General features: G+C 43.6%; 1 protein-coding gene across 7 annotated transcripts in view; it reads right to left on the bottom strand.

Annotated features, from left to right (window-relative positions):
- The window catches only part of TNS2 (tensin 2), a 140348-nt gene that overhangs the window by 2454 nt on the left and 111855 nt on the right, over nt 1-26039 (bottom strand). For 6 of the 7 annotated variants that reach the window (XM_039344751.1, XM_039344755.1, XM_039344752.1 and 3 more), the window contains 13 exons: nt 24070-24135; nt 21801-21917; nt 16552-17811; nt 14515-14662; nt 10244-11142; nt 9440-9526; nt 7396-7527; nt 6594-6686; nt 5994-6071; nt 4475-4552; nt 2978-3146; nt 2448-2516; nt 1129-1158 (listed from right to left, as the gene is read on the bottom strand). In XM_039344751.1, coding sequence (XP_039200685.1) covers nt 1129-1158; nt 2448-2516; nt 2978-3146; nt 4475-4552; nt 5994-6071; nt 6594-6686; nt 7396-7527; nt 9440-9526; nt 10244-11142; nt 14515-14662; nt 16552-17811; nt 21801-21917; nt 24070-24135 — 3226 coding nt within the window. Of the gene's footprint in view, nt 1-1128; nt 1159-2447; nt 2517-2977; nt 3147-3804; nt 3857-4474; nt 4553-5993; nt 6072-6593; nt 6687-7395; nt 7528-9439; nt 9527-10243; nt 11143-14514; nt 14663-16551; nt 17812-21800; nt 21918-24069; nt 24136-26039 lie in introns of all 7 variants that reach the window. The other variant, XM_039344754.1, reaches the window with a different exon arrangement.

The raw sequence follows: 26039 nt of genomic DNA, 5'->3' as shown, positions 1-26039 counted from the left end.
TCATCCCATGCTGATCAGGGATCAGGTGCACAATTCTGTTTCTCTGTGGCTTACAACAGGGGAGGAGGGGGGAAGGTATCAGACTGGCATCAATAGCATTATAATAGTAATACCAGCTCTGGTGTTACCGTTCTGATTATCACATACAGTTTCAAAAGGGGTAGACTTTGTAGCACAACAATGCAGCGCTACTTTCATCAGTTTGACAAAAGCAGTGAATTCCTGTGGATTTTGCTGCTTATAGAAGCATTGCTCTGTTCCCATGGGATTGTCTTAGTTCTGTTCACCAAATGTAGTAAGCCATAGTTTTAACTCGAGGAGGAAGGGAAACGTGAAACACCACAAAGAAGGAACATTTTATTACATGTGGTGGTTATGGAAAAACACTAAAAAATATTGGAAAATAATAGATTAAAATATTCAAAAAACCTAAACATAACACTTGAACTGAAATCATAAATGTGTTTGTTAAGTCTAATACCAGGAAATATGGGAGACATCATAATTTATGAACCAGCTGCAAGAACAAATTAGTCACATTGAGGGGGAAAAAAAGAAAAAAATAGATATTTGGGATATGGTTTCTAGGAAAAGAAGCTGGCACTAGTCCAACAATAGACAAAAGGATTCAAATAGATACTAACAATAATCGTCAATGTTTGATGTGAAGGATAAACATCTGGCTTTTGGTCAGCAGTTGGGAAAGCAAACTCAGTGTTGTCAGCATACAAAAATAGAACTTAAATGTTGGTAATAGAAGGGTGTCACGACATTTCAATCTAAAATCTGATCCAAGCAAAGTCTTCCACATTTAAAAAGTCAATGTATTATATCAGGAGGTCCCCAATCCCAGTCTGTGGACCAGCATAGGTCCATGGTATGTTAGAAAGCAGACCGCGCAAACAAGAGAATCCCCATCCCGGGATGCAGGCAGCACACAAAACCACGCTCCCTCCGGTCCACGGAAAAACCTCTCTCCACGGAACCGGTTCCTGGTGCCCAAAAGGTTGGGGGCTGCTGTATTATACAATGTATCAACATGTTACTATATACTTTGATCTTAAATTAATGCTTTACTTGATCTTGTTATCATATGCTTTCATGACTTTTGGTCTTTCCATTACTTACTTGGCTGTAGTGCCATCTGTGTTGGCCCACCTAGAATTAAACATAGAGTCAGGTTAAGCAAATGCTCTTCCCTAATCAGTAGCCTCTAAAGCAGACTCACAAAACACACTGTAGGAGCAGTGCTGCTTCACAGAAAGACACTGTACTTTGCGTAAAAAGGAAGAAAATACTCTGTAATTAGAGCAACAGAAGTTAATCAGAAATGGGGATTTGCAATGGGGATCCCAAGTCCTTAAGTTTCAGCCAATATTGGCTGAAAATGTGCTCTCCATTCCTAGTTTAAGTATCTCTCTTGATTTAAATATTTCTCCTGGTTCAAATATCTCCACCTACTGAAATTTCAAGGAATTGAGAATTGAATAGCTTCATATACTTATGAAGTATATGCATACTTCATAATATTTAATACACTTAAAAAAATAGAAATGCAAGATGTGTTTGCAGAGCACTCTTGCTTTCATTTTGTACCTATCTCTATTTAAAAGGGAGGAAGTATAATATAACTCCAGATTATGTTAATGTCACTGAAGCAGTGCAACTATCGTGTTTTTGAAACTGCAAAGATAGGAAACAGGAAAAAAAAATCAAAGCAAGGTTCTTTTATTAAATAATGCACAATACTTTGAAATGAAAGTAAGTTGAAAAGTAGAAGTAACCCTCTAAGTACAATGAGCTTATAGCAGTTTAGCTGCAAGTCATGTTCAACAACACATCTCTACATATGAAGAACAAAATGTTATTGACAAGGATCCCACAAGCTAGCCCTTTTTCATCCAAGGATCCTTACGCTATAAAATACTGCATGCCTTTCTTACAATATGCACCTTATAATGATAGTCATAGTGCAAATAAGAAAAGTTGGTTGTACACATGAAAACAATCAGATGATCAACTCACAGAACCTCAAGAAATGAAACACGCCCTTATCGCGGCCCATGGTTTAAAGGCCAGGAGCAATCCACACAGGCAACTTCACAGTTACAACTGTAGAAACTACCACACACATCCTGGTCTCATAAGCCAAGCACTGTTCACCATCACAGCACACTTTGAGCAGAGATATAGGATCGACACTGAATTCCAAGCTTCATTAACAAGATATCAGGCAATTGGTCCAACAAATTTGTTATTGCCTACTGAGACTGCTAGCAATTCTGCAAGGCATCTTCCTTGAGTTGCAGAAGATTAAGCCTGGCTCTTTCTGCATATAGTGTGCATGCTGAACTGCTAAGCATAGATTCCCTAGTGTCTAGGCTGACATGGATTTCCATGGACAAAAGCAGGGTGCAAGCTATGCAAGAACCAAGATGGTTGGTTACCTGCGGTCTTGAGGATCCATGCTGCAGAAGGTAACGGTGTTGACTGGATAATGACGCCGGAAAAACAGCCTATGAGAAGAAAGAAAGTTTCCTGAATACAAGGGAAGACCACCCCACAGCTTCATCCATAGGCTTGCAGAAGCCAGCAATGGGAAGAGGGAAGAGAAGAAAGGGACATCCAGACAATTAAGGAACAAGGCATGTGAGCAGTGAACATCTGTAAGAAGCACAGAGAAGACTTTGGATACTGACTGCAGTGCTTGTTAGCAAAACATGAGCTCAATCCAGGAAAACAAACTGAGAGAAAGAAACATAAAACAGTCCACTTTAATTAACTCTCTGGCATAAGAGGAAGGGAATGGGATGTGTCAGGCTTTCAAGATTCCGTATCAAAAAAGGAGAGTTCTAGTATTTCTTGTATCTGTTTCCTGACCTGGCCTACCTTGAAAGGTTGATAATGAAAGGAGGAGTTTGCAGCTGCATAAAGGAAGGATACCATGGTGCCTGGGAGGAGAGGCAGGCAGACTTACTTCCTCTGGTTGTCTGTGAGAGTGATGCCTTGGGCTGACACCTTGAAATGAACGATACTGGCCGAAGCATGGGGAGTAGCAGCCAAGGTACTGGTGGTTGCCTTCGCCACAGCCTGTGGCCCCGTCAGGGACTCTGTTTCCACAGAGCTCAGGTAAAGCACGCTGCAGGCTGCAATTTGGGAATATAGTGAGGAAAAGAATACCAGATTTTAAAAAAGCAAGAAGGCCTTCCAGAATAATTACTGATCCCCCAAGGGATCTCCAGTTTATCCAAGCTCCTATGCACTTAAATCACAGGCCCCCAACCTGTGGGCTGTGGCCCTCTTAGCCACTGAGCCGTGCAAGTGGCTGGCCAGTGCGCGCACACAGGTGAATGCACTCACCCCCACTTGCGGTGGCACCAGCCTTGCCGTGACCATCATGCCGGTGTTAGCTTCGCTGCAACCCTCGCACCAGCACTAGCAGCCCCATTTGCGGAGTGCACATGCTTGCAGCCCCGTTTGTGCGCATGTGCCGCAGCCACATTGGCGTGTGTGCGCACGTGCACATAAAGGTGCCTGCCCCTTCCCTTTCCCACTGGGCCGCCAACCCAGAAAGGTTGGGGACCCCTGACTTAAATTATATTCACACGAGGTTTTTGATGTGCAATGACTCTGACTGTTTACAGAATTATATGGACGAGTCAGAAGATGTCATCTTTCATTCGTAGCCGTGCCGTATCTCCCCACCTTCATTCGAGGGGCCTAATTAACGGGCATGTTTTATTTTTTATTGGAAGCATCTTGTGGATTCTTAGGGGGTCCGTTATTTAACGTCTGAAACTTAACTCTGAATCAGATGTTTGTTTTTTGGGGAAAGAGTCATCTAGGAGGGGTGTGCCTACAGGAAAAAATAAGCAGTCAGAGAAAAAAGGCCTTTCCCCTCCATTTCTTTCCACCAAACTGCATCCTACTTTGAGTTTGTAGCTCTTACACAGAGCGCTAAGAGTTCCCCAATGCCCCCATTGGCAATTGTCCTATTATAGCCACAAAGCTTGCCATATATTGGTACTAAAGTGGCTCTGGCATCTCTTCCCATCTTCAACAGCTGCCTCAGCTGGGATTACCCTGGTAGAGTTGAAGAAAATTGAAGAAGATTTCCCGCCAAATTTTATTTAGTGTTGAGCATTTCTCTTTGCCTGTTCCCTTGCGACCAGCATGAACAAGACAATTGGAAAATACATTGACACAATCCGTTTACATTACAGAATGTGGCTTTCTTTAATTTGGCTGACTCTTGATTAATGACTTAAATTCCAGAATTGTGTTAGAAATCAAATAAATACATGAGGTAAATTAATACTACTGTCTGCCTACAAATTAGGTTTCCCTAATTTGGCCTGGATAAACTGATTCCTGCTACATCATTCATATTTTTAACACTGCTGTCTCTCTTGAGTGTTCACACAGCCACTTACCCTTTGTCTCTCTTTCCCCCCCCCCCACCCCCAGTGCTTACCTGCTCCCTGCTTCAGCAAGTCAGCAGCAGTGCTCATATTGGTGGGAACGGCCAGCTCTGGTCTTTCCTCAGTGAGATCTGAAAAGCAGAAGTCAGACAATGTGGAACAGTAATACCATGTATGTCCTCTACAGCAGTGTCTTTTAAACTTGGCAACTATAAGAGATATGGACTTCAACTCCCAGCTTGCCGCCTGAGGAATTCTGGGAATTGAAGTCCACATGTTTTAAAGTTGCCAAGTTTGAAAATATTGATCGACCCAGTACTTTCCATCTGTTGAGATTACCATTTGCTAGGCTGGGAATTGGGTATGCCTCTGGGCAAAAATTGGTCCCTCTGCTCACTCGACTTCTTCTAGATGAGGTTTCTATGATAAAGCTGCTCTGATTTATAGCTGTGCTAAGAGGTAAGCAACCCATGGCTCCTCAGAATTTTGTAAATGGCAACCCTGAGCAGCTCTTATCATTCACCATATAGACTGGGACTAGTGCACTTGTCCTGCAGTAGTATTCAGAGTGCCACATTTTGCCCACATCGGCCTGTCAGGGTAGCCTATAGCAATAGCACTTAGACTTATATGCTGATTCACAGTGCTTTATAGCCCTCTTTGAGCGGTTTACAGAGTCAGCCTATTGCCCCCCAACAATCTGGGTCCTCATTTTACTGACCTTGGAAGGATGGAAGGCTGAGTCAACCTTGAGCCGTTCAGAATCAAACTCCTGACAGTGGGCAGTAAGTTAGCCTACAGTGCTGCATTCTAATCACTGCGTTACTACAGTCTATAAGTCACTAACCAATATTACTATGGAGAGCAAGAAGTGAAAGAACTACACTGGCTGGGCAGTTGGCCCTTGTGTCATTCCTCACTCATTCTCATTTGGTGTTAGAACAGGGAGTCCCCAATAATTTTGGGCTATGGACACATTAGGAATTACAAGCAGTGGGTTATCCTGCAAGATGACCACAGAGAAGATTTGCTTCTTACAAAATGGTCTTTATAGGAATCTAACCAATTACAAAACATCAATTTTCCTGAAAGTTATTTGCCGTTTCATCCCAGGAATCCACATAGGATTCCCCACAACCCCTGTTTACATTTGTCTTTTTTCTATGTAAATAGGAACACTTGTAAACATTGCACAAGGCTGTGCAATGCCATCCATCATTTTATTTTCTAAGAATATTTGTGGGGCCTATTAATTGCTCAGAGGCATTCTTGGAAAATAAATATGTTGGCGGCTGGCATTTTCCTTTGCAACAGACCAGATTCCTATTTTTAAAAAATTAAAAGTCATTTGGTTTAAGGGAGATGGAGCCAAAAATCTGGAGGCATCAAGGAGGGAGGCTGCGGGCACATGGATGTCCCAGTGCCATCTTGGGGACCACTGTGTTGGACCTTGAAGGGGGAGGCTGATCCCCAACACATGTAATTTCTTCTTTTAGCATTTATTTCCACTAATTTCATCTGCCTCCATCTCTCTCCAGTCTCTGGGTTCTGAGCAACTTCCCACCCGCCTACCTTTGCTTGGGATACGGAGTTGGCAAGGCAACGAGAGTGGGGTGATGGAGTGCTGGGAGACCAATGCTGGCAGGCTGCCTGTAAAAGGAAAAACAACAACAAAAATCATGTTGAGTCAAGGGTTTGTCTCCCATACTGTCTTCTTAATCATTCAACCCTCATCCCAGCACCCTTAACCCTGACTGGTGATCAGCTTCCTATGCTAAGGATTCTAATTTATTAAGGAACCTCCCAAAAGAGTCACTCATTTGCTCAGAAGATGCTCCCAGGGTGGGAGCTATGCTATTTTAATCAAGAGCTATACTTGATTATAACTGGGCTTTATAATTGGGTGGGGCTGATGCTACTGGTGGGTGGCATTAAACCAAGAATGGGTGAAACAAGCAATTATTTCTCTGACATCTCCTATTTCCCTTCCCACTCTTCCCTCCCTTTCCAAACCAGGAGTTTGCCAGGCTAAACATAGACACAGATTGCTCATATCATAAATCTGAACTGACCATTTTTCAGAATAGGCTGAGGGCTGGACATTAGTCTAATTCTGCATAACCCTCATACTAGAATCTTTTCCATTTAAGGTCCAGCCCCAGTGTTACCTACCAAAATGGGGTTCATTGTTACAACCCTTGATCTTCACCCCTTTGGGTCCTGTCTCGATCAAGAAATGGCGCACCAGCTGCTCAGCCGGGTCTCCTAAGATAGGAAAAGGCATCAGTTAGTGATGGCTGTTCTCTTTCTCCCAACGTTTCCTATCCAGCCTGCTCCCAAAGAAGAGGCTAAAATGGAGTTCATCCTGTTGCTGGCAGGGCACTTTATGCAGAGAATCAGAATCAGAATAGAGCTGGAAGGGACCTTGGAGGTCTTCTGGTCCAACCTCCTGCTCAAGCAGGAGACCCTATACCATATCAGACAAGTGGCTGTCCAGTCTCTTCTTTAAAACCTCCAGTGATGGAGCACCCACAACTTCTGAAGGCAAGCCGTTCCACTGGTTAATTGTCCTCACTATTAGCAAGTTTCTCCTTACTTCCAGGTTGCTTTCATCCTAGTGTCGATAGTATTTACTTTTAGAATTGTCAAATGCATTTCTCAAAGCTAGCACCTCAATAGGTGTAGCTGACAATAAACTACTAAGAGGACTGATGATTTTATGAAAGGTGGTCATCATATCGTTCTAAATTATTGGAAGGTAGTAATATTGTTCCAAGTCCTGGTTTGGCATCAGAGGTTGCTGAACCACAACTCTAGGCAACCCCAGCTAGGCAGGCCTACAATGAGTGGTAGCAGAAGGTGTAAGTTGCCCAGATATCTAGAGGGCTACAGACTACTTAGCTCTGAGCAGTTGAGCTATTTCATTTTTGAAGGTTGATGCGGAGAGATGATGGAGAGTGTTTTCCTCCCTTACCTTTGGTGGAATGGTTGATGCTGTTGGGTGGAGGTGTTGCCACTTTCAAAGCCAAACCATAGGCCCCCTGGAAGGAGTTACTGTCCCGAATGAGGAAAGTGCCAGGTTCCTTGTCCTTCAGAAGAACAATGGCTGTTCAGAAAGAGGAAAGAAATAGAAAAAAATAAAAAAAGATGTCAGTAATTGGCATACAGAAAGGTAAAGTTCTATTAGAGCTGTATGAAAAACTGTATCAAACATAGCAGTCCTTGGGCTGAGGGCTACATCTGGCCCTGGTGGGGTGTCAGGGGCCATTCAACAAAAATCTGGCAAGGCCAGGATGAAAAGTAAACCTATTACATAAAAATTAAGTAGCTGCAGAACATGAATGCTCTTCGAATTTTTAAAGCACAGTTGATTTGTTTATGATAACAGAGAATGAATCAAACATACAAGGGTAATAAGAAGCTGGGGGGGAGGGAATGGACCTAAAAGAAAAGGAAGGAAGTAAAAGACATTAGAGTAAATGTAGAATGGCAATAGCAAGAGAAACAATGAGTCCTTTTTTAAAAAAAGCATTAGATCAGGGGTCCCCAACCCCCGGTCTGTGGACCGGTACCGGGCCACAATATGCCAGCAACTGGTCCATACAAACAAGCAAAGCCCCATCTGTGGGATGCAGGCAGCACACAAAACCACACACCCCTCTGGTCCACGGAAAAACCTCTCTCCACGAAACCGGTCCCTGGAGCCCAAAAGGATGAAGAGCTCTGTATTAAACGATAATTTAATCTTCCTACAAAATAAATGGAAAGTAGATGTAAATATGTGGAAGCTGCTTATGGCATTATATTATGAGTTGCCAGAGGAGAGTATGGAGTTATGCTAATGGGACCTATGAAAAAGGATGCTTGGCAACATGACATTAAAGAGGCAGTGGAAACATGAGAGAATGATGGCTGCAAAATATGAGAAAATGGGAAAGATGGCAAAATTGGAAACAGCACTGAGATGGCCAGTAGTCTTATCTTGCTTATCAGATCGCCTGATAAAAATGAAAACTTTCATGCGGCTACAAGGCAAGAGCCCAACAGCCTTAGCAGTCTTTCATTGAAAACTACAGGCGTATGGAATAGTCACGCACTGGGGAAGAAACAGATAAGCTGTATAGTTGTCTGGCTTTCTCTTTGCGGTTCAGATTCTTATACACAAGCCCTGTGACTCACTGGAGGAAGGTTGGACTGAGAGAAAGAGAAGAATTTGTGTGCAGAATAGATGGAGGCATGGAGATACGTATGCATGGTTAACCTTCATCATCTATACACAATACCATTGTTACTGTATTGGCCTATCCAGAATGTTGAATGTTGAAGTGAAGAAGAGTGTGGTTGCATTCTTAGTTAATTGGCACAGATCAGCTGCTAGGGCTTTAGGCCAGAGGTCCCCAACCTTTTAGGCACCAGGGACTGGTTCCATGGAAAGAGATTTTTTTGTGGACTGGAGGGGGCGTGATTTTGTGTGCTGCCTGCATCCTGAAGATGGGGCTTCGCTTGTTTGCACGGACCGGTTTCTGGCATGCCATGGACTGGTGCCAATCCATGGACCGGTGGTTATCCATGTAAGCAGTCATTATCCATGACTGCTTACATGGATAATAAACAGCAGCTCTTAACAGTGATCACCGAAGAACCGATTGAGCCAGTTACAGACCTAGCAATATTCCCTGTACTCTGATCCATCCAGCACATGTGAGACTAGCAAGGAAGGGGGACTTAAGGTGAAGGAAGCAAAAAGCATGTTTCCACTGGAACTGCAGGAGGCAAACTGCATCCTGTCCATAAATCTGCAACCAGCGCAACACATGGAGTGGGGTCACCAACTTGGATCGTGGTGCTTTTTTAAAAACAGGAACATTCTGTACAGGAAGATGGAGGCGGCCTGCATATAAGCATGTGGGATTGGCTGCTCCAAGTCAAGAATTATTCCTGCCCTAGAAAGAAAATGTCAAATACTGACTGTGTTAAATCACAGACAAAGCAGCCAAAATTGTTTGGGAGTTGCATACCTTGGTCCCGAGACAAGTGGGGCTTGTACCAGAACTTTGACGTATCTTGGACAAATTTGACGCTAACTGGGTTCTCTTGCTGAAGATCTGAAAGAAGCAAAATAGAAGTTTCCTCTCCAAAATGCAGGCAAGCATAAAGGTTTAATAGACTTAGAACATCCACAATAATATTTGCTACTGAAGGCTAGAGGGGGCTAGATAGCTAATGGTACAGTGGGCTAGAAATGTTTTGCTTACATAATTAAATTGTAAGTTTATGGGACTGTAAAATAATGACTCTCCTTTGAGTCAGCTTGAGTCCTGCTACTTATTGACACATCCACCCATGTACTTTGTAGTAGGCATGGAAGTGACATACTGCTATCTTTTAGAATAATTTCTTTGACTTCCCATTTAAAGTATAACCTAGGATTTCCTGGTGGTCATCCACCCAAGTGGTAACTGGATCTGACCTTACTTTGCTTTCCAAGATCAGCCATTGGGGGGGGGGAGGAGAGAGAAGAGAGGAGAGAGAGAGAGAGAGAGAGAGAGAGAGACAGACAGACAGACAGACAGACAGACAGGGATCAATCACAGGAACGTTTCTATCAAGCATCTGAAGCAACAGAGTTGAAACAGCCAAGGAGAAAGGACTGAATCATCTCAGTGTCTTATATGTAGGTCCTTTATCATTGAAATTAAGGGTCTGAGCCAACAGAAAGGCACTAGGAAAGCAGACTCAAAGTATAAAAGCGAAGGCCTGAAGGCAATAGCTAGGTCTTCCTCCGCCCTCTGCACCTCAAGCACCTACTTGGAGAACATTACCTGGGCCAGGTGCACTGCCATCAGGCAGCCCAGGGGCAAAGGTGACATGATGAGCAGAGCCTGGGCTACGCCCAGGTGGTGAGTTCCTCTCCCAGGTCCTGGTGGCCAGTAGGTGATGTTTCTCAGGCAGTGGAGGCTGCTGAGGCTGCTGGGGCTCCCGGCTGCCAGGACTACCTTCCGTGCTTGTGTAGTAGGCTGTTGCAATGGGGAAAGCTGGAGTCGGTGAGCCCTGCGTGTCAGCAATGCCACAGCCGAGTGCCGGGGGCTGGATGCTGAGTGAGCAGGGCCCAAGAGAGGGGCTGGGGTTGGAACTGTGGGGAAGGCCCTTTATGTCGAGTTCATTTCGCTCACTCTGCAACCTCCCGTTATAGATGGCCGGAGTTGTCGGCGAGGCTGGAGCACCAGAGACTGTCCTGCAGCCAGGAGAGGGCTGGCTGGGGCAGGGAGCCTTGGGCGTGAGCCTCTGGGGCTGTCTCTCCATGATAGGGCCTGGCTGATGCCCCACAGCGTCTTGAGGGGGCAACTCATGGGGCAGCAACGCTGCAGCACTAAGACTGCAGGCATCAGAGCCATTTTGATGCTGCTGCCCTTCCAGGAAGGGAGAGTGCTTGGCAGGGGCTGAAGGAGGCACGTGTGGCGAACCAGAAGCACAGTAATTGCGAGAACACAGCTGTGGCGCCTGAAGGCCCGGCCTCTGGGGGGCTCCGTTAGCTTGTGGCCTGAAGGCAGGGAAGTGCACGAAAGCCTGCATTGGGGATAAGATTTGGGATGGGTTCCCTGATGAGGTCATTCTCTCAGGGGCTCTTTTGTATCCAGGAGAGGATTGCTCCTCAAGGTTTGATTGGAGCATGTTCTCCAGAGGGCTGGCAGTCTTGTGGCAGAGCCTGCGGGATCCAGGGCTGCAAGGACAACAAGCACAACGTCAGTAAAGTTTAGCAGACAATCAGGAGGAGTTGGGGAGCATCTGACATACGCAGATTATTAAAAGTTGCATCTGATGAAGGGAGTTGCAGCTCACAAAAGCTTCTGCCCTTTAATAAAATAAGTTCATCGGAAAAGGCACTCCCTGATTTTTTTGCCCCCAAAGACTAACACAATTCTAGTTCTATAAAGATTGGCAGAGGAAGAAATTTCTGGGATTGTGGTGAAATGCATCCTTTCAATTCCAACAGTGCAGATCCCAAAATAGAAATACTACATGTGAAAAAGAACGAAAAATAAAAAGATAGCCATAGGTAAACAAATGTTACTAGTCCATGAATTTGCTTATTTAGACTAACTGGCCACAATTCCCAGCTTTTTAAAAGTTTCCTGGCTTGTCACGTAAAGCAGGGGTCCCCAACCCCCAGTCTGTGGACTGGCACCGGGCTGCGGCATGCCAGAAACCGGTCCGCGCAAACAAGCAAAGCCCCATCCATGGGATGCAGGCAGTACATGAAACCACGCCCCCTCCAGTCCACAGAAAAACTTCTCTCCACTGAACCAGTCCCTGGTGCTCAAAAGGTTGGGGATCTCTGACCTAAAGGGAGATTTCAACACTCCTTACAAATTTGCATTTAAAACAACCAGTGTCAACCATCATAGAAAGTAAAGTAAAAAGACTTCTAATAAAATTGTTGTATAGATATTTGAAGTCATGCATATTAATTATTTCTTAATATCCTTCAGCCATGTCATAATCAATGCAGGCTACGTGTTCTTAGTCAAGGTTTACAAGCAAAAGAGAGAGCTTTGATTTCTTGGCACGTTCTGCAAATACAGAAGTATGTAGATGTTATGGGGTGGGGGAGGAGGTCCGCTTTAATTTAGAACATAGAGAACATAGTGTTAGGAAGGGACCTTGGAGGTCATTCTGGACTTTTTGGGGACTTGATGGGATGGATACACCTGATCATAGAAAGAATAACACAGTGGTTCTCAACCTGTGGGTCGGGACCCCATTTGAGGTCGAATGACCATTTCACGGGGGTCACCAAACAACGCAGTCCGCCATTTTTTTCCCCTTTTCCTTAGCTGTGCTACTCCCTTTTATTCTATTGGCTTTTGAAAGCCAATAGAATAGACTCTCTTGAATAGAGTCTAATTCTATTGGCTTTCAAAAGCCAATAGGAATTGTCCAGGCTGTCTCTGCCCTGCTGAGCCCGCCAAAAGTCCCATTCTGCAAACGGTGCTGCACCAGTTGAGTAGTCCTCGACTTACGACCGGTTGAGTAGTCCTCGACTTACGACCGGTTGGGGGTCGCGGCATTAAAAAGGTTGAGAACCACTGGAATAACAGAACAGAATAATAGAGTTGGAATGGATGATACAGCTTCTCCAGTCCAACCTCCACCCAAGCAGGACCCTCTAGACCAGGGGTAGGCAACCTTGGCTCTTTTATGACTCGTGGACTTCAACTCCCAGAATTCCTGAGCCAGCCATGCTGAGGGGAAAGGGAGAGGTTTCCAAGCTGAGCCATGCTGGCTCAGGAATTCTGGGAGTTGAAGTCCACGAATCATAAAAGAGCCAAGGTTGACTACCCCTGCTCTATACCATTTTAGACAAATGGCTGTCCAGTCTTTTCTTAAAAACCTCCATGATGGAGCACCCACAACTTCTGGAGGCAAGCTGTTCCACTGGTTTACATCAAATACATTTGACTGAAACAATTATCATTGTAAGACTCTGTTAATGTAGCTGTCAAGGTTGAATTGCTAAGATGCCTGCTAACTTCTATCACTACTCAACTTGCCATAGAAACAGGGGGGGAGGGATAGAAAATGTGAGAAGGAAACAGGAGTCTAAGAAGCCATCCACGGACCATGAGAGCCAAGGTCACTAACGCAGATGTCTGACAGAGAAGTGGACCATTCTTATAACAAACCAAAGAAGTATGGGCAATGTGAACACTTAATGGGTGGGGGTTTTGGGAAGCTATTGTTAACTAGGCAGATTTTTGCATGGGAAAACCAGAGCTGGTTTTGCTTCTTCAGTTCCGAGATGTGTATTCAATAAAGTTTGATCTTTTATGGCATTTCAAAGCCTTGAAGATTTCTTGATTTTGAGATCGCTAGTCAAATAATTGATAGTAGCCTTAAAATAAAGTAAAATTAGTTCATGTTCTATTTGAGAGTCTGGCATCCATTCTGCAAGTCTGAAATCACAAGTCTCCTGCTGTCTCTTTTCTACCACCTGTCCAATTAGGGAGGTTCTTTTCTAGGTTCCCTAGGCAGTATTTCTTCCCCTTGTCTCCCAAGGCCATTCCCACATACTAATACAGGACCAACTGACATCCCACCTTCTGCAATCTTTCTCATCATTGACATATTCCACTGAGTGGCTTTAATTCCTAGGATACCAGGATTGCTGCCATGGCAACAATAATTAGGGAACATGGCAAGTTCATCCACCCATCTGAAAGGCATTAAGACTGGGAAAACATCACAAACCTATTTATGGCTACTAGTCTTGACAGTGTTGTCGCAGATTAATTATGAACCATACTGTCAAGTCAGTGTCAACTTCTAGTGGCCATCTAGACAAACATTCTTCAGGATGATCTGTCCCCAGTTTGGTCCTTCAAGTCTTCCAATAATGCTACTTCCAATAATTGCTACTGGAGCACAGTGGTTCATGTGATTAGGATGCTGGGTTGGAAGTTAGCAAGCCCGCATTTAAGACCCATGTGCTGCTGTGGGGTGGGGTGAGCTCCTGTCCTTCACTCCAGCTCTTGAAAGGAGCCCCTAAGTGGGCATCCCCCAGGCAACGGTGATGTCACTGGCGAATCGTTTCAACCCAGAAGCACCTTGGTGCTTCTGACATGAGTGTGATACAACCTATTACCACTGTAATTGAATTCATCTCCTTTGTGGCTGGTTGTCCTCATCTCTTCAGTTCTACCTTTCCCAGTATTATAGATTTCTCAAAAGAGGTAGGTCTTTAGAAAGTATGTTCAAAATGTGATAATCTGAGACCAGTCCTTTGCACTTCAAGTGAGAACTCTGGGTTAACTTGCTGTTGATCCATTTGTTTCTTTGCTTGGCTATCCACAGCCAATATTTATCTGGTTGTGTATTGTAGGAAATCTCCACATCAGACTATAGTTCAAGGAGTATCATTGTTCTGTTCCCCAAGGAAGCCTTACAAGCTTCAAGGAACTGATTTTCCAGAATAGCACTGCATTACAAGCACAGATTCAAGCATAAACTCAGAGTCGTGCTAGTTCTGACTCTAACTTGTATCACTATATAACAAATGTCTAGGAAGGCTCAGTGCATTCAGACATAAAGTTACCTGTTGTTGTTGAATACAGGACTGCTGGTGTGCACAGGCATGGGAGAGGTAGACTCTTCTGTACAAGCAGCTCGGACCTCCTGCCGATGATGCTGTAGGGAGGCGGGCAGGTCTTGCCAGGGGATGCCCTCCCTGCAGTCTTGAAGCTCTAAGGAAAAGGAAAGGAAGAGATGCACAAGACAGTCAGCAAAGACACAAAATAACGTCATAGGAATTCAGTCCCAATTCTGGGGCTTTGCACCAAGCATGCCTTTAATACCAGACTGGAGAACGTCTGGACCTTCTCAATGTCGCTGAATTATTCCCAAAATAGATCAACACTTGCTGCTAAAAGCTCCATCTGGAAAACTACAGTTCCTCTTGGAAAACTACTGTTCCTCTCTTCTTGTTCTTCCCAAAGAATAAACTAACGAACAGCAAAGCCAGACAGCTAGTTTGGGACGCTCCGCATTAAAAAAGAGAGAAAGAGAGAATATAGCAATGGATTGTGATGATGGATTGGGGAAAACCCAAGTGCAAATCCTCACTCAGCTAAGAAACTAATGGGGTGACTTTGGACTGTCTGGTCCTATTCAACAGAATCTACCTCAATGACTGTTAAGAAAATAAAAGAGAAAGGAAGAGGTGTGTTGGTAGATGTTGTCTTGAGCTCCTATTTTTGAAGAAAAGTAGGCTATGAATGAGATGCAGATCAAAAATACCAGCTTAGCAGGCTGTTCCTAGCCCCTCAGAGGTTCCTAGGAATCGAAGTTTTTTGAAATGAAGACCCAAAATCTCCTAACAGAATTCTCTGAATACATTACACTGGTTACTTTAGCAGATGTTATGAATCAATCTAAGCTTATGGTAATGTAGTAGTTGCAACACACATAGATAGCATTAGCAGAGTAATACTCAAAAGGTAAATGTTGGGGGTAAATGTTAAAAAAAAAATAAGATTACACTGATTCCTTCAAAATCTGTGCTGAGAAAAGCTCAGTTTTGCTGCCAATGGGTTCATATAAATAAAACAAGCCTGCACAGAATTATCTGGCTTTATTGTGTTGCTTAGGGCCAAGAGCAGGGGAATTCACTGGGGTCTGCCCAGTTCAAGGTTCGCTGAAATATAGGAAAGAAACAGTATTATAATCAAGGAACCAGCAAGGAGGAAGCTGAAACACCACCAAGACTGGAAGGACAAGCAGATCCCACTCTCCCCTCTACTGATGATATGTAATGAAATGATTGCAAGAAAACAACCAAGGTCAGAGAACACTAAAGGCTCTTTCTGAACCTGGTCACTTGTAACGTAAGTGACCTTGACTTACAACTGGATGCCTAGCGACCAGTCTAGACATAGGACTACTTACAACCCAGATTTGAAGTTCCAAGGATTGCCCACCCCACCCCCGCCACAACATAGCCATATTTATGGCTGTTTGCAGCACCTTGCGGTTACCAGGGTTTTGTTGAAAACTGGCTTTTGCTTCCAGTTTTCAGCAAAACTGTGCGCATAGCAAACCGCTGGCTTGCTTAACAATCATGGCAGTCACTTCATATGTCCACAGTGGCCACTTTATGATTGTTGTATTAGCTTAGCAGTCACCCCAAAAAGATGTGACTGACCTGTTTTACAAATGTCATGATTTACAACCACGATGGGCCAGCCCCATTACAGTCGTAAGCCAAGGATTGTCTATACCTGGGGTAGGCAACCTTGGCTCTTTTATGACTCATGGACTTCAACTCCCAGAATTCCTGAGCCAGCATGACTAAGCATGGAAACCTCTCCCTTTCCCCTCAGCCTGGCTGGCTCAGGAATTCTGGGAGTTGAAGTCCACAAGTCATAAAAGAGCCAAGGTTGCCTACCCCGGTCTATACTGGTCCTGCTGCTTTTTTCCAATGCTCTTTTTCTAGTCCCAAATATTACTATTACTGGCCCTTTTTTCTATTGCTTAAAAAAATTATTATTACTGATCATGTCAGAAAAAGGATCCCCTCTTGTCTTGCCTCTTTCTCCTGGCTTGGAGAAGGAACAACTTTACTCCTGTCACTCACCACACGATTGTTCTGTGGATGGTGGCAGTAAGTATCCATCGTTGCCCTCCGCTGGTTCATATCCGTGCTTCCGGGATGGCGGATACAGTGGGCTGGCTGGAGAAATGGAGCCCGAGTGAGGAGACCCCAAATACCCCGAGGTGTAGGGGGAGAGGCAGGGCTTCACTGGGGCTCTGCCACAGGTATATGGTGGAACTGGATGATAGGCTGAGCTGTAGCGAGGATAAGCAAAGGCCTCTGCATTATCTTCCGTTACTTTGGGCCTCTGGTGGGCTGGAAACCCGTGGCCTAAATGAGTGGCCATCACATTGGGTTCAAAGTTAAAAGCCTGATGATGCTGCCCATGGGGCATGGAATGGTGTCCATAGCCGGTTGGCATTAGAATGGGCATTGGCTGCCCACTCCGGTGCAAGGGATGATGAAGCAAGGGTGGCCTGTCTAACCCCCAGAAGTCCGGTTCCTGATCCAGGTGTAAGTTGTAGAAGGAAGCCATGGGTAGCCTTGATTCTTCCCGTGCTGTTTCTTGGCAATCTTGGCATGGGCATAAAAAGGTAGGCTGGTCCTCCAAGATAAGCAGCTCATTGTGCTCCCGCCGGCTAGGACTGTGAGGAGGCAGCAGCTCATGGCCATAGGGGTAGGCATGGGGCTGTAGGCCCTCTGAAAGAGAACGAAACACACGTCGTTTCTCTTCATAGCCCTCGGCATGCAGATGAGAGTGCCCCCCGTTATGGATGGGCTGCCGCCGCTCCAAAATACTTTCCGGCCTATAATAGGACAAATTGCGAGGTCTCTCAGGGCTGTGGGAACAGTAATCCAGACGACAAGAACAATGGCGGGCCAGGCCAGAGCGCTGAGACTGATAGGAGAAACTGCTGCCTGGTTGGCCTATGTCGGAAAGTTCATCCTCTAAGATGGCTGTTTCTCTTTCTTTAGTTGCAGAAGGGGAAACCGAATGAGAACAAGACCCTTCACTTGGCTGCTGAGGCTGGACGCCAAATCCTCCCAATAGCCGATCCAACTCTTCCTTCTCAGCTGGTGTGGGCTGAGGCCTGGAGGGAGGCGTGTTGTCTTCCACCTTCTCCGTTAACATAGAGGAGTGTCCCGAATCACTGCTGATGGACAGGAGACGCCCACCCTGCTGTGGAGGAGACTCTAGGTTTCCTGGACTGCCATTACTAGAGGACAAGTGGCTCAGCTCATTTTTCTTCTTGACCCGGGCGTACAGGCTTCCGTCCAGAGGCCCCCGAGTGTGTAAGACATCTGCAAAGGAAAAGCGAGGAACCAGATCAGAGAGTTGTAGGAGAGCTCAACATTTACTGCCTACATGTGGTCTGGAACTTCCACACTGAGCAGCTCATAAGTTCAAAGGTTTAGATGTTTACGTTTGGAATATTTACAGCGGAAACTATCCTCTAAAACCAGAGGCCCCCAACCTTTTGGGCACCAGGGACCGGTTCCGTGGAGAGGAGTTTTTCTGCAGACTGGAGGGGGCATGGTTTCATGTACTGCCTGCATCCTGCAGATGAGGCTTTGCTTGTTTGCACAGCCTGGTTTCTGGCATGCCGTGGCCCGGTGCCGGTCCATGGGCCGGGGGATGGGGACCCCTGTTCTAAACTTGCATTTTGACGGCTCTGACTTTTTTCCAAATAGGTCAGAATTAGAAGCCATGTTTGTTCTTGGCTTCTGATCTCCAGCTCCTTTGAAACCAGCAAGAGAGGATGCACAGTAAATAAACCAAGAGAGCAATTTTTGGGATAGGTTTTCCATTTCTGCTAGCAGGAGGAACCAAGAAGAATGACAAGAGAGATCCATGCAGTCCACTACTTGCAAACAATTATGCCGGAATTATGGTGAAGTGTGAAAATGATCAATGTTTTGACTAGTTGGAACAATATCTAATCTGGTTCATTTTTGTTGTTTACGGGGGGTGGGTGGATTATAAGACAAGAAATAAATGTATAATGTAAATAAATTCATATGCAGTTAGTCTTCAGCTTATAGGAAAGCACTTAGACTTATATAAAGTACCGCTTCATAGTGCTTTACAGCCCTCTCTAAGTGGTTTAAAAAGTCAGCCTATTGACCCCAACAATCTGCGTCCTCCTTTTACCGACCTCAGAAGGATGGAAAGCTTCGTCAATCTCAAGCCCTGTCAGGACCAAACTGCTGGCAGTGGGCAGAGTCAGCCTGCAAAACTGCACTCTAACCACTGCGCCACCACAATTGGGAACAGGATTTCCGCTGCTAGAGAAGGTGGTTGTTTAAGTGAGTTGCACTGATTTTAGGACTTTTTTTTTTTTGCAACAATTGTTAAGCGAATCACTGTAATTGCTGTGAATCACACAGCTCTTAAGAAAAACCTGACTTCCTCCATTGGTTTTGCTTGTCTGAAACATTCTGCTCTTTCCAGAAGCCAGTTAGGAATGTTGCAAACGCAGATCACATGACACCGGGATGGTGCAACTATTGGAAATACATGCTGATAACCAGGCTCCCAAATTTTGATATGACCCATGGGAGACACTGCAACATTCATTAAGTGCAAGGACTGGCCATAAATCATTTTTAGTGGTCATTAAACAAATGCTTGTAAGTTAAGGACTACTTGTACTAGAATGACTGGCAACTCAGTCATTAGGTGAAACAGTCACTAAATGAAATTGCAATGGTGCCTAGGATTTTATTTCAGCTTTTCTTTGCTTTACAGACCTGCGAAGGTCGTAAATGCAAGAAATGGTCGTAAAGTTACTACTACAAAGTTAGAAATGCAAGGTATTAGTGTTAGGTACTGACCATTTTTGTTTTTAAATCAGCAGTCAAACCAATCTATTTCAGTAAGTCTTCTAGGGATTTTCCAATAGATTTCACCTCGAACTCAATACAGGTAGTCCTCAACTTACAACAGTTCATTTAGTGACCATTCAAAGTTACAAAGGCATTGAAAAAAGTGACCTATGATCGCTTTTTCACACTGACGACCGTTGCGGCTTCCTCAGGGTCACATGATCAAAATTCAGGAAATATGGCCACTGACTCACATTTATGATGGTTGCAGTGTCCCTGGGATCATGTGATCCCCTTTTTGCAATCTTCCGACAAGCAAAGGCAATCCGGAAGCCAGATTCGCTTAACAACCCCGTGACACTAATTTAACAACTGAAGAGGTTCCCTTAACAACTGTGACAAGAAAGGTCGTAAAATGGGGCAAAATTCCCTTAACAAATGTCTCACTTTGCAACAGAAATTTTGGGCTCCGTTGTGGTCGTAAGTCGAGGATTACCTGTAATACGCCTTAAATTTAAATATTTTAGCCCAGCAGAGGGCAATAGTCCACTACTGCTTTTATCCAGAGATGCATTTACTTTGCTACATAAAAAAAGGAAGCAGGCTTACGAATTCTTTATTTCCCTCCTCTCATTAATCTAAGTCACTGTTAGGCTCCATCCCCCCCCAAATGCATGGCATTCTCTAGCTACAATAATCACATTCTGAAACACGGCTCCTTTCTCCCGACATCAGTTCTTGCTGGGAAGGAGGAGGAAGTTTGAGGCCATCCGGTTGGAACTTTTCTGGGATCTGACGCAAGCACACCACAACGATTAAATTGCCATTTGATGACTCCGGTTGGTATTTTATTTGTTTTAGTCCTTAACAAGTTTACTTTAACGGGACATTGGGAGGAAACTTGTAATCGGGGATAGGCTGAGAAAAAGCCAGCTGGTGGAATTACAGCTCCCAGGAGCCAAAAAGAAAAAAAAGCCACCCATTTTTATATGCGTGTACGTAGGAAGAGATGAATTCATCTCTCTATGTCCAGAATGAGCTGGTCTCAAACTCCTTATGAATCAAGAGAGAAGGAAATGAGATCAACTTAGTTCTGTTGTGATGATTGGGCTGTGGCACAGCACAAACTTGCTACGGCACAGCAAAAACGTATTGGCCTAAAGCCATTTCACCAATGCAAAACAAAGCACCAACTTTACCCATGTTTCAAGGTAGAGCAGAATGCATGTGCAGCCTCCTCTAAATTGGTGTTTTTTAAACTTTTTTCTCTCAAGACCCCTTTCAACTTTTAAAAATTATGGAGGACCCTTCCCCAAAAAGCTTTTGTTGGCACAGATTATATTTATCAACATTTAGCGTATTAAAAATTAAAACTGGAACTCTGCTCAAGATTGTTTGATGGGATTTTTATATGGTATTATTTTTTTAACATAAGCTGACAAATAATTTTGACTTTGTAGACATGTGAGAGGGTCTTGGGGGAACACCCCCTCCCAAGGTCTAGGACCATACTATAATACCACTATAAACAAACATACATGTATGGGCCATGGTAACCAAAATTCTGTACCAATGGTTTGTTCAGCTCTGCAATTTGTACATGCTATGCCAATGTTTCCCAAATTTTTTACAGACAATTAAATAAGCATTCAGAAATGGCAGGGATCTGTCATTTAAATATACTCCTTATCTTTTTGTCTAGGAGTTCCTATTGTCACTTCATATACAGTAGTGACTAGAACTGAAGAAGCTTCTTTGAGGAGAAGTGAAACATTTTCAAAGACAAAAACCCAAGAAAGTCTAGTTGCCTTTTGGGGGGAAAGCACCTTTAGAGTTGCATTTGTATATTCTTCAGTTTTAAAGACTTTTTAAAATTAAAATTGGTACCCTCCCCTAAAATTAGTTCCAAATTATTGATGTACTACTTGAGTTATCTCACGTGGCCTCTGTTAACAACTCATAGTCCAAACCTGCTGGTCGAGGATGCTTTTCAACAGAACTCTTTTTTTTGGCTTTCAGACATTGATCCATTTTTGTGAACCAGCTGACTGGCAGGAAATAACAGAGGGGGCTAAGATGACAAGCAAGCTCTGGCAGAAAATGTAGGGAGGCTGCAGTGAGTCACTACAGACCATTGATAGTCTATAGGTCGTAGTTTGTATCACTGCATGATGCAAATACACACCTATCCAATGCCTTAATATAAATTGCTGCTTCTACTATAGAACGGAATAAAACCATGCCCTAGGACTCTATTAAGCCCCACTCTATTCACCCTTTCCAAGCAATCATTCACAAACTACTTTCATAATAATTGTACAGTTTGAAGTCTGTAGCAGAGTAAGATGCTAAATTCTTCCCCCTTTTTTCTCCCTTGCACGGATGCAGAACAGCAGCCTTGCCAGCGTGATCTGGCCTTGGAGTTCTAAGTACTATGGGGTTCCCTGGGATCAGGCCTTTTATACCTTCCAGGCTGTCCTCATGGTGCAGATTAAAGTTCTCGTAGGAATCCCAGCGGACTATAGGATCAGAGATACTGTAATCCACAGCAACATCAGCATTGTTTCTATAGGTTTCTTGGCCTGGGGGGGAAAAAAGACAAGGTGGCCCCAAGAAGATCAACAAGCAATAGCACTTAGACATATATACCGCTTCATAGTGCTTATGCAGCCCTCTCTAAGCGGTTTACAGAGTCAGCATATTGCCCCCCCCCAATAATCTGAGTCCTCATTTTACCAACCAAAGAAGGATGGAAGGCTGAGTCAACCTGGAGCCAGTGAGAATCGAACTGCCACCTGCAGTAATGCATTCTAACCACTGCGCCACCACAACTCAAATGCTTTTCTATGGCCATCTTAAACTAAATAGTGTAATTCCATTTTTCACAGCAAGAAGGACATTGTTTAGTGTGCATCACCGTTATACATATGTGTGGAAAGACTAGTTGGGTAAATTTTTTGTCTGATGCAGCTAACTCTTTGCAGGCTCACCAAACTCAGTGTTAGGGACCGGCATCATCGGCAGGAGTTCTCCAAAAGGTCTACCACTTGCCCAGCAATCAAACTAGAGTGCCAACTGTAGCCATTTTTCTCAACACTAACATGGCTGTCATTTTAATTGCCCCACAAGGAATCTTGCTGCTCATTGTAACATGCTGTTGATCCATGTAAAACGCAGCCAAATTTTTTTGGGGGGTGCTTTTGCTCCTACTTGCCGATACCAAGCTAAAATTGGGGGGAGGGGGAGCATGTCACAAGCCTTCACTCCAGTGGTTTCCCAGGGTACACCTCTGTTTCTCCTCTGTAACTAAATGGCTGCAAAAAACCAAGACGTTCTGCTGGTGACAATGTTGAAATCTGGGTAAAATTGGTCAGTTACTTACACTGCAGACCTGTTTATCTCTTTTTCAGAGAATATTTAGCTGATCTTTCATGGATATACACAGGGACAAAAATAAGGAGGCAAATTCTATAACTCTCACAATTCTCCTAGTAAACATAGAGATATAAATATCCTGAACTAAGGCTATACTGAATACTTTCAAATGAAAACCTCTGATTTGCAGGACATAGTGATCTTTTGCAATGCAACAATTATATTGCCTTCAGAACATATTAAAAAGATGCCATAAAAGAGACATAGGAAACCTTGTCGCCCAGTTCCTTGAGCTGGACATCACCAGGAGAAGCCTAGTGAAAAATGTGTCCTCCTTTTCATGGCTCGAGTTATTTGAAGAATGAGATTAGAAATGCTCTTTCAGAAGGGGGATAAGAGTGAAAATGAGTTATTTGTCTGCCTGAGGCCTCTCTGTCCTACTCTTGTGTTTATTTTGGGGAGGAAATGAAAGAGTAAACATTGTGATATTAAAATTTAAACTCCAAGCCAAAGAGGTCAACCAAAAATAGAATTTTACTGTTTTTCATTCTACAAGAACAAAACCTTCTAGATTGTGGTTGGCCGCCTCCCTTTTTCTTCCCATTTCCTGCTGTCTTCTCAATTCTTTGTCACAATCACACAATATATTTTACCCTGACCATAATATCAATTGAGAAAACGTTAGATCAGGAAAAGCTGCTGAGGCCTAGACTGGCAGCCGATGCTCTGTCTGCTGCCAAAGCAGCTACTACTGCTGCGATAGAGTCTAAGCAAACAGAAAGCCTTCTTATCTCCTCTGCTAAGTCTTGAACTCCTGAAGGAAAGGTTAAACATTTAACAAATACCTACAAAAATAAAAATGGATCCCAAGGCACTTTCTCTACGGAGAGATAAATAGAATTTCCAGGCCAACAGCTGCATTTCTGGAACTGCAGGCAGGAGATCGAAAGGGAGAAGCTTAACGTGAGCTGTGATAAATGGCTGGTGATGCATTCAGTGGGCTGGTCTTGCTCTCAGCTGACCTTCCTCAAAACTGGTGCCCTCCAGATGTTTTGATTACAACTATAAGAGTTCCAGGCCAAAGGAAGACAGAGAATTCTTCCCATCTGGAGTGCTGTTTTTGATTAATTCCACGACTCCATCATATTTCTCTATTTGCATTTCTACTTCATATTTCTATGGTGTTGGCAGCTTTCCACATAAGTCTGACCTTGCTTTACTTCAAGAAAGATTGAGTCTTTAGTCTAATTGAGTCAACTGAGTCTAATTGAGCCTTGGGTCTAATTCTGTCTTCTTAGGATTTAAAGGGCTGCTCTTTGTTGTACTGCATCCATTGCTCTTTAACTGCTGTTCACTCACCTTTAATTTTCTCTGGACTAGAAGAGAAGACGAATTCCACACTTGCTTCAAAGGGAAATCTTTCATCTATGGAGGGAAGTAAAACAGAGAAATGGTTCAGTACATTTGGCCTGAACTGTGTTTGGCCAAAGTGTTTACCTGTCTTACATGTCCCATTTCCATATGAATTTAGTTTATAATTCTTTATTATAAGAAATGCGACAAACTATCCATAATGCACTTGTCTAATAAGACAATAAATCCAAAAAACACATTAAACTCACACAAAATATAAACACTGTGGGGACCATAAAGCATTTTTTGGCCACTTGTGACTTCAAGAATATTTTCAAGAGAAGAAACGAAACACAACCATCATGAAAACAATACATCCCGGGATAAGATGCAACTATAAATCACACCAAATTGCAGATGCATTTTAAAAACTGCATCAGTGCCCCCCCCCCCCATGGATGCAATCCTGAACTGGATGTCTAACTGAATGTTTCTGCCAACAGGCTAAAGCCATTACCGCCAATTAAAAATTCCCCTTAGAGAACAATTCTAGCAATCAAGAACCAGATGCCATCAAGATCTCAAGAGTATCAACGACATAATAATCAAGCAAGATAACAAAGCAGCAGTTGTCATTGCGAATAAGGTAGATTATGTCAAGGAAATCAAGAAGCAAATCTCCAACACCACATTATATCAATTTCACTTTTGACTTCTTACAACAACATATCAGAAATATGATGCAATTTGATGAAACATTTCCCAAGAACAAACATTGTATTTACATGGAGAAACTGCAAGACTCCTGATTAGGCATTTTCTACCTACTTGCCAAAATACACAACCCAAGTAACCCAGGCCATCCCATTATTTCAAGCATTAGAAAGATCACAACTAGAATGTCAGGTTCCATGGACTTTGTGTTCAGATCTTATACCACCAGCGCTCCCAGCTGCATAAGAGATGCCACAGATTTCCTAAGAAGACTGGACATCGTGGATGGTCAGCATCATTTTAGCCATCATGTATGTTGGTACACTAACATCTCCAGCAAATATGGACTTCAAGCCATCAGGGACATCATCACTGTGCCAAAGAGCATGCCAAAGACTGGGTTACTTTGTACTCACCCATAACTACTTCATGTTTGACAATGCAAATGAGTGGCACAGCTTGCAAATGAGTGGAGCAGCCATGGGCACATACTGTATGTCAATATGTCAATGTCTTCGCAGCTGATCTAGAACATGTATTGCCTCCTGAATTACTTCCTTTATTTGAAATTTACTGATGGCCTTTTCATGATTTAGACCCAAAGAATTTCTCATCAAGTTCTATCATGATGACCTCCATGCCCCCATCAACCTCACCTTCCACCTATCTATAGAATAAGTCCTTTTCCTTGATGTCATACACAATGGACATATACTACCATCTACAAATTTGTAACCTACAAATCACCATGCAAGCCTTACACGCATCTAGTTTCTACCCAGAAAACATGACCATCTATAGCCTAGACTAGGCTAGAACCACACTTGTTCTGAATCATTCAGTAATGCTTAATTGATGGAACTGAGCCAAGTTTCCGAAGACTGAACTGCCCAGTCAGCAAGCTCAATAAACTAATCAAAAGAGTCAACTTGATTCTCAAGGAGTGCCTATTAAAAGACAGACCCATTAAAGCAGAAAGAGATACCACTAGTTGTCACTCACAGCTCATAACTCAAACTGCTCAAATGCATTATTAATAATTTATAGCTCATACTTTTTCAGACATTGGGTGGCAATGTCTTAAATACAGTCAACTCAAAGTAGATTCTCCAAGTAATAAGAAACAATAGGACCATGGTGCTAACAGAGAAGAAGACACTGCTCCAAACTTAGATTTCTACTTTACCCCATACCTCCATCTCATTTACACCAATAGCACCACCATACGCCGTAACAAGTATATACACAAGTGACAGTCACTT

Source organism: Crotalus tigris, unplaced genomic scaffold (genome assembly GCF_016545835.1).
Source record: "Crotalus tigris isolate CLP2741 ecotype Arizona unplaced genomic scaffold, ASM1654583v1 scf7180000017937.1871474, whole genome shotgun sequence".
Classification (NCBI taxonomy): domain Eukaryota; kingdom Metazoa; phylum Chordata; class Lepidosauria; order Squamata; family Viperidae; genus Crotalus; species Crotalus tigris.
Note: the sequence above shows the minus strand (reverse complement) of the source record. Positions and strands in the feature narration are given on the sequence as shown.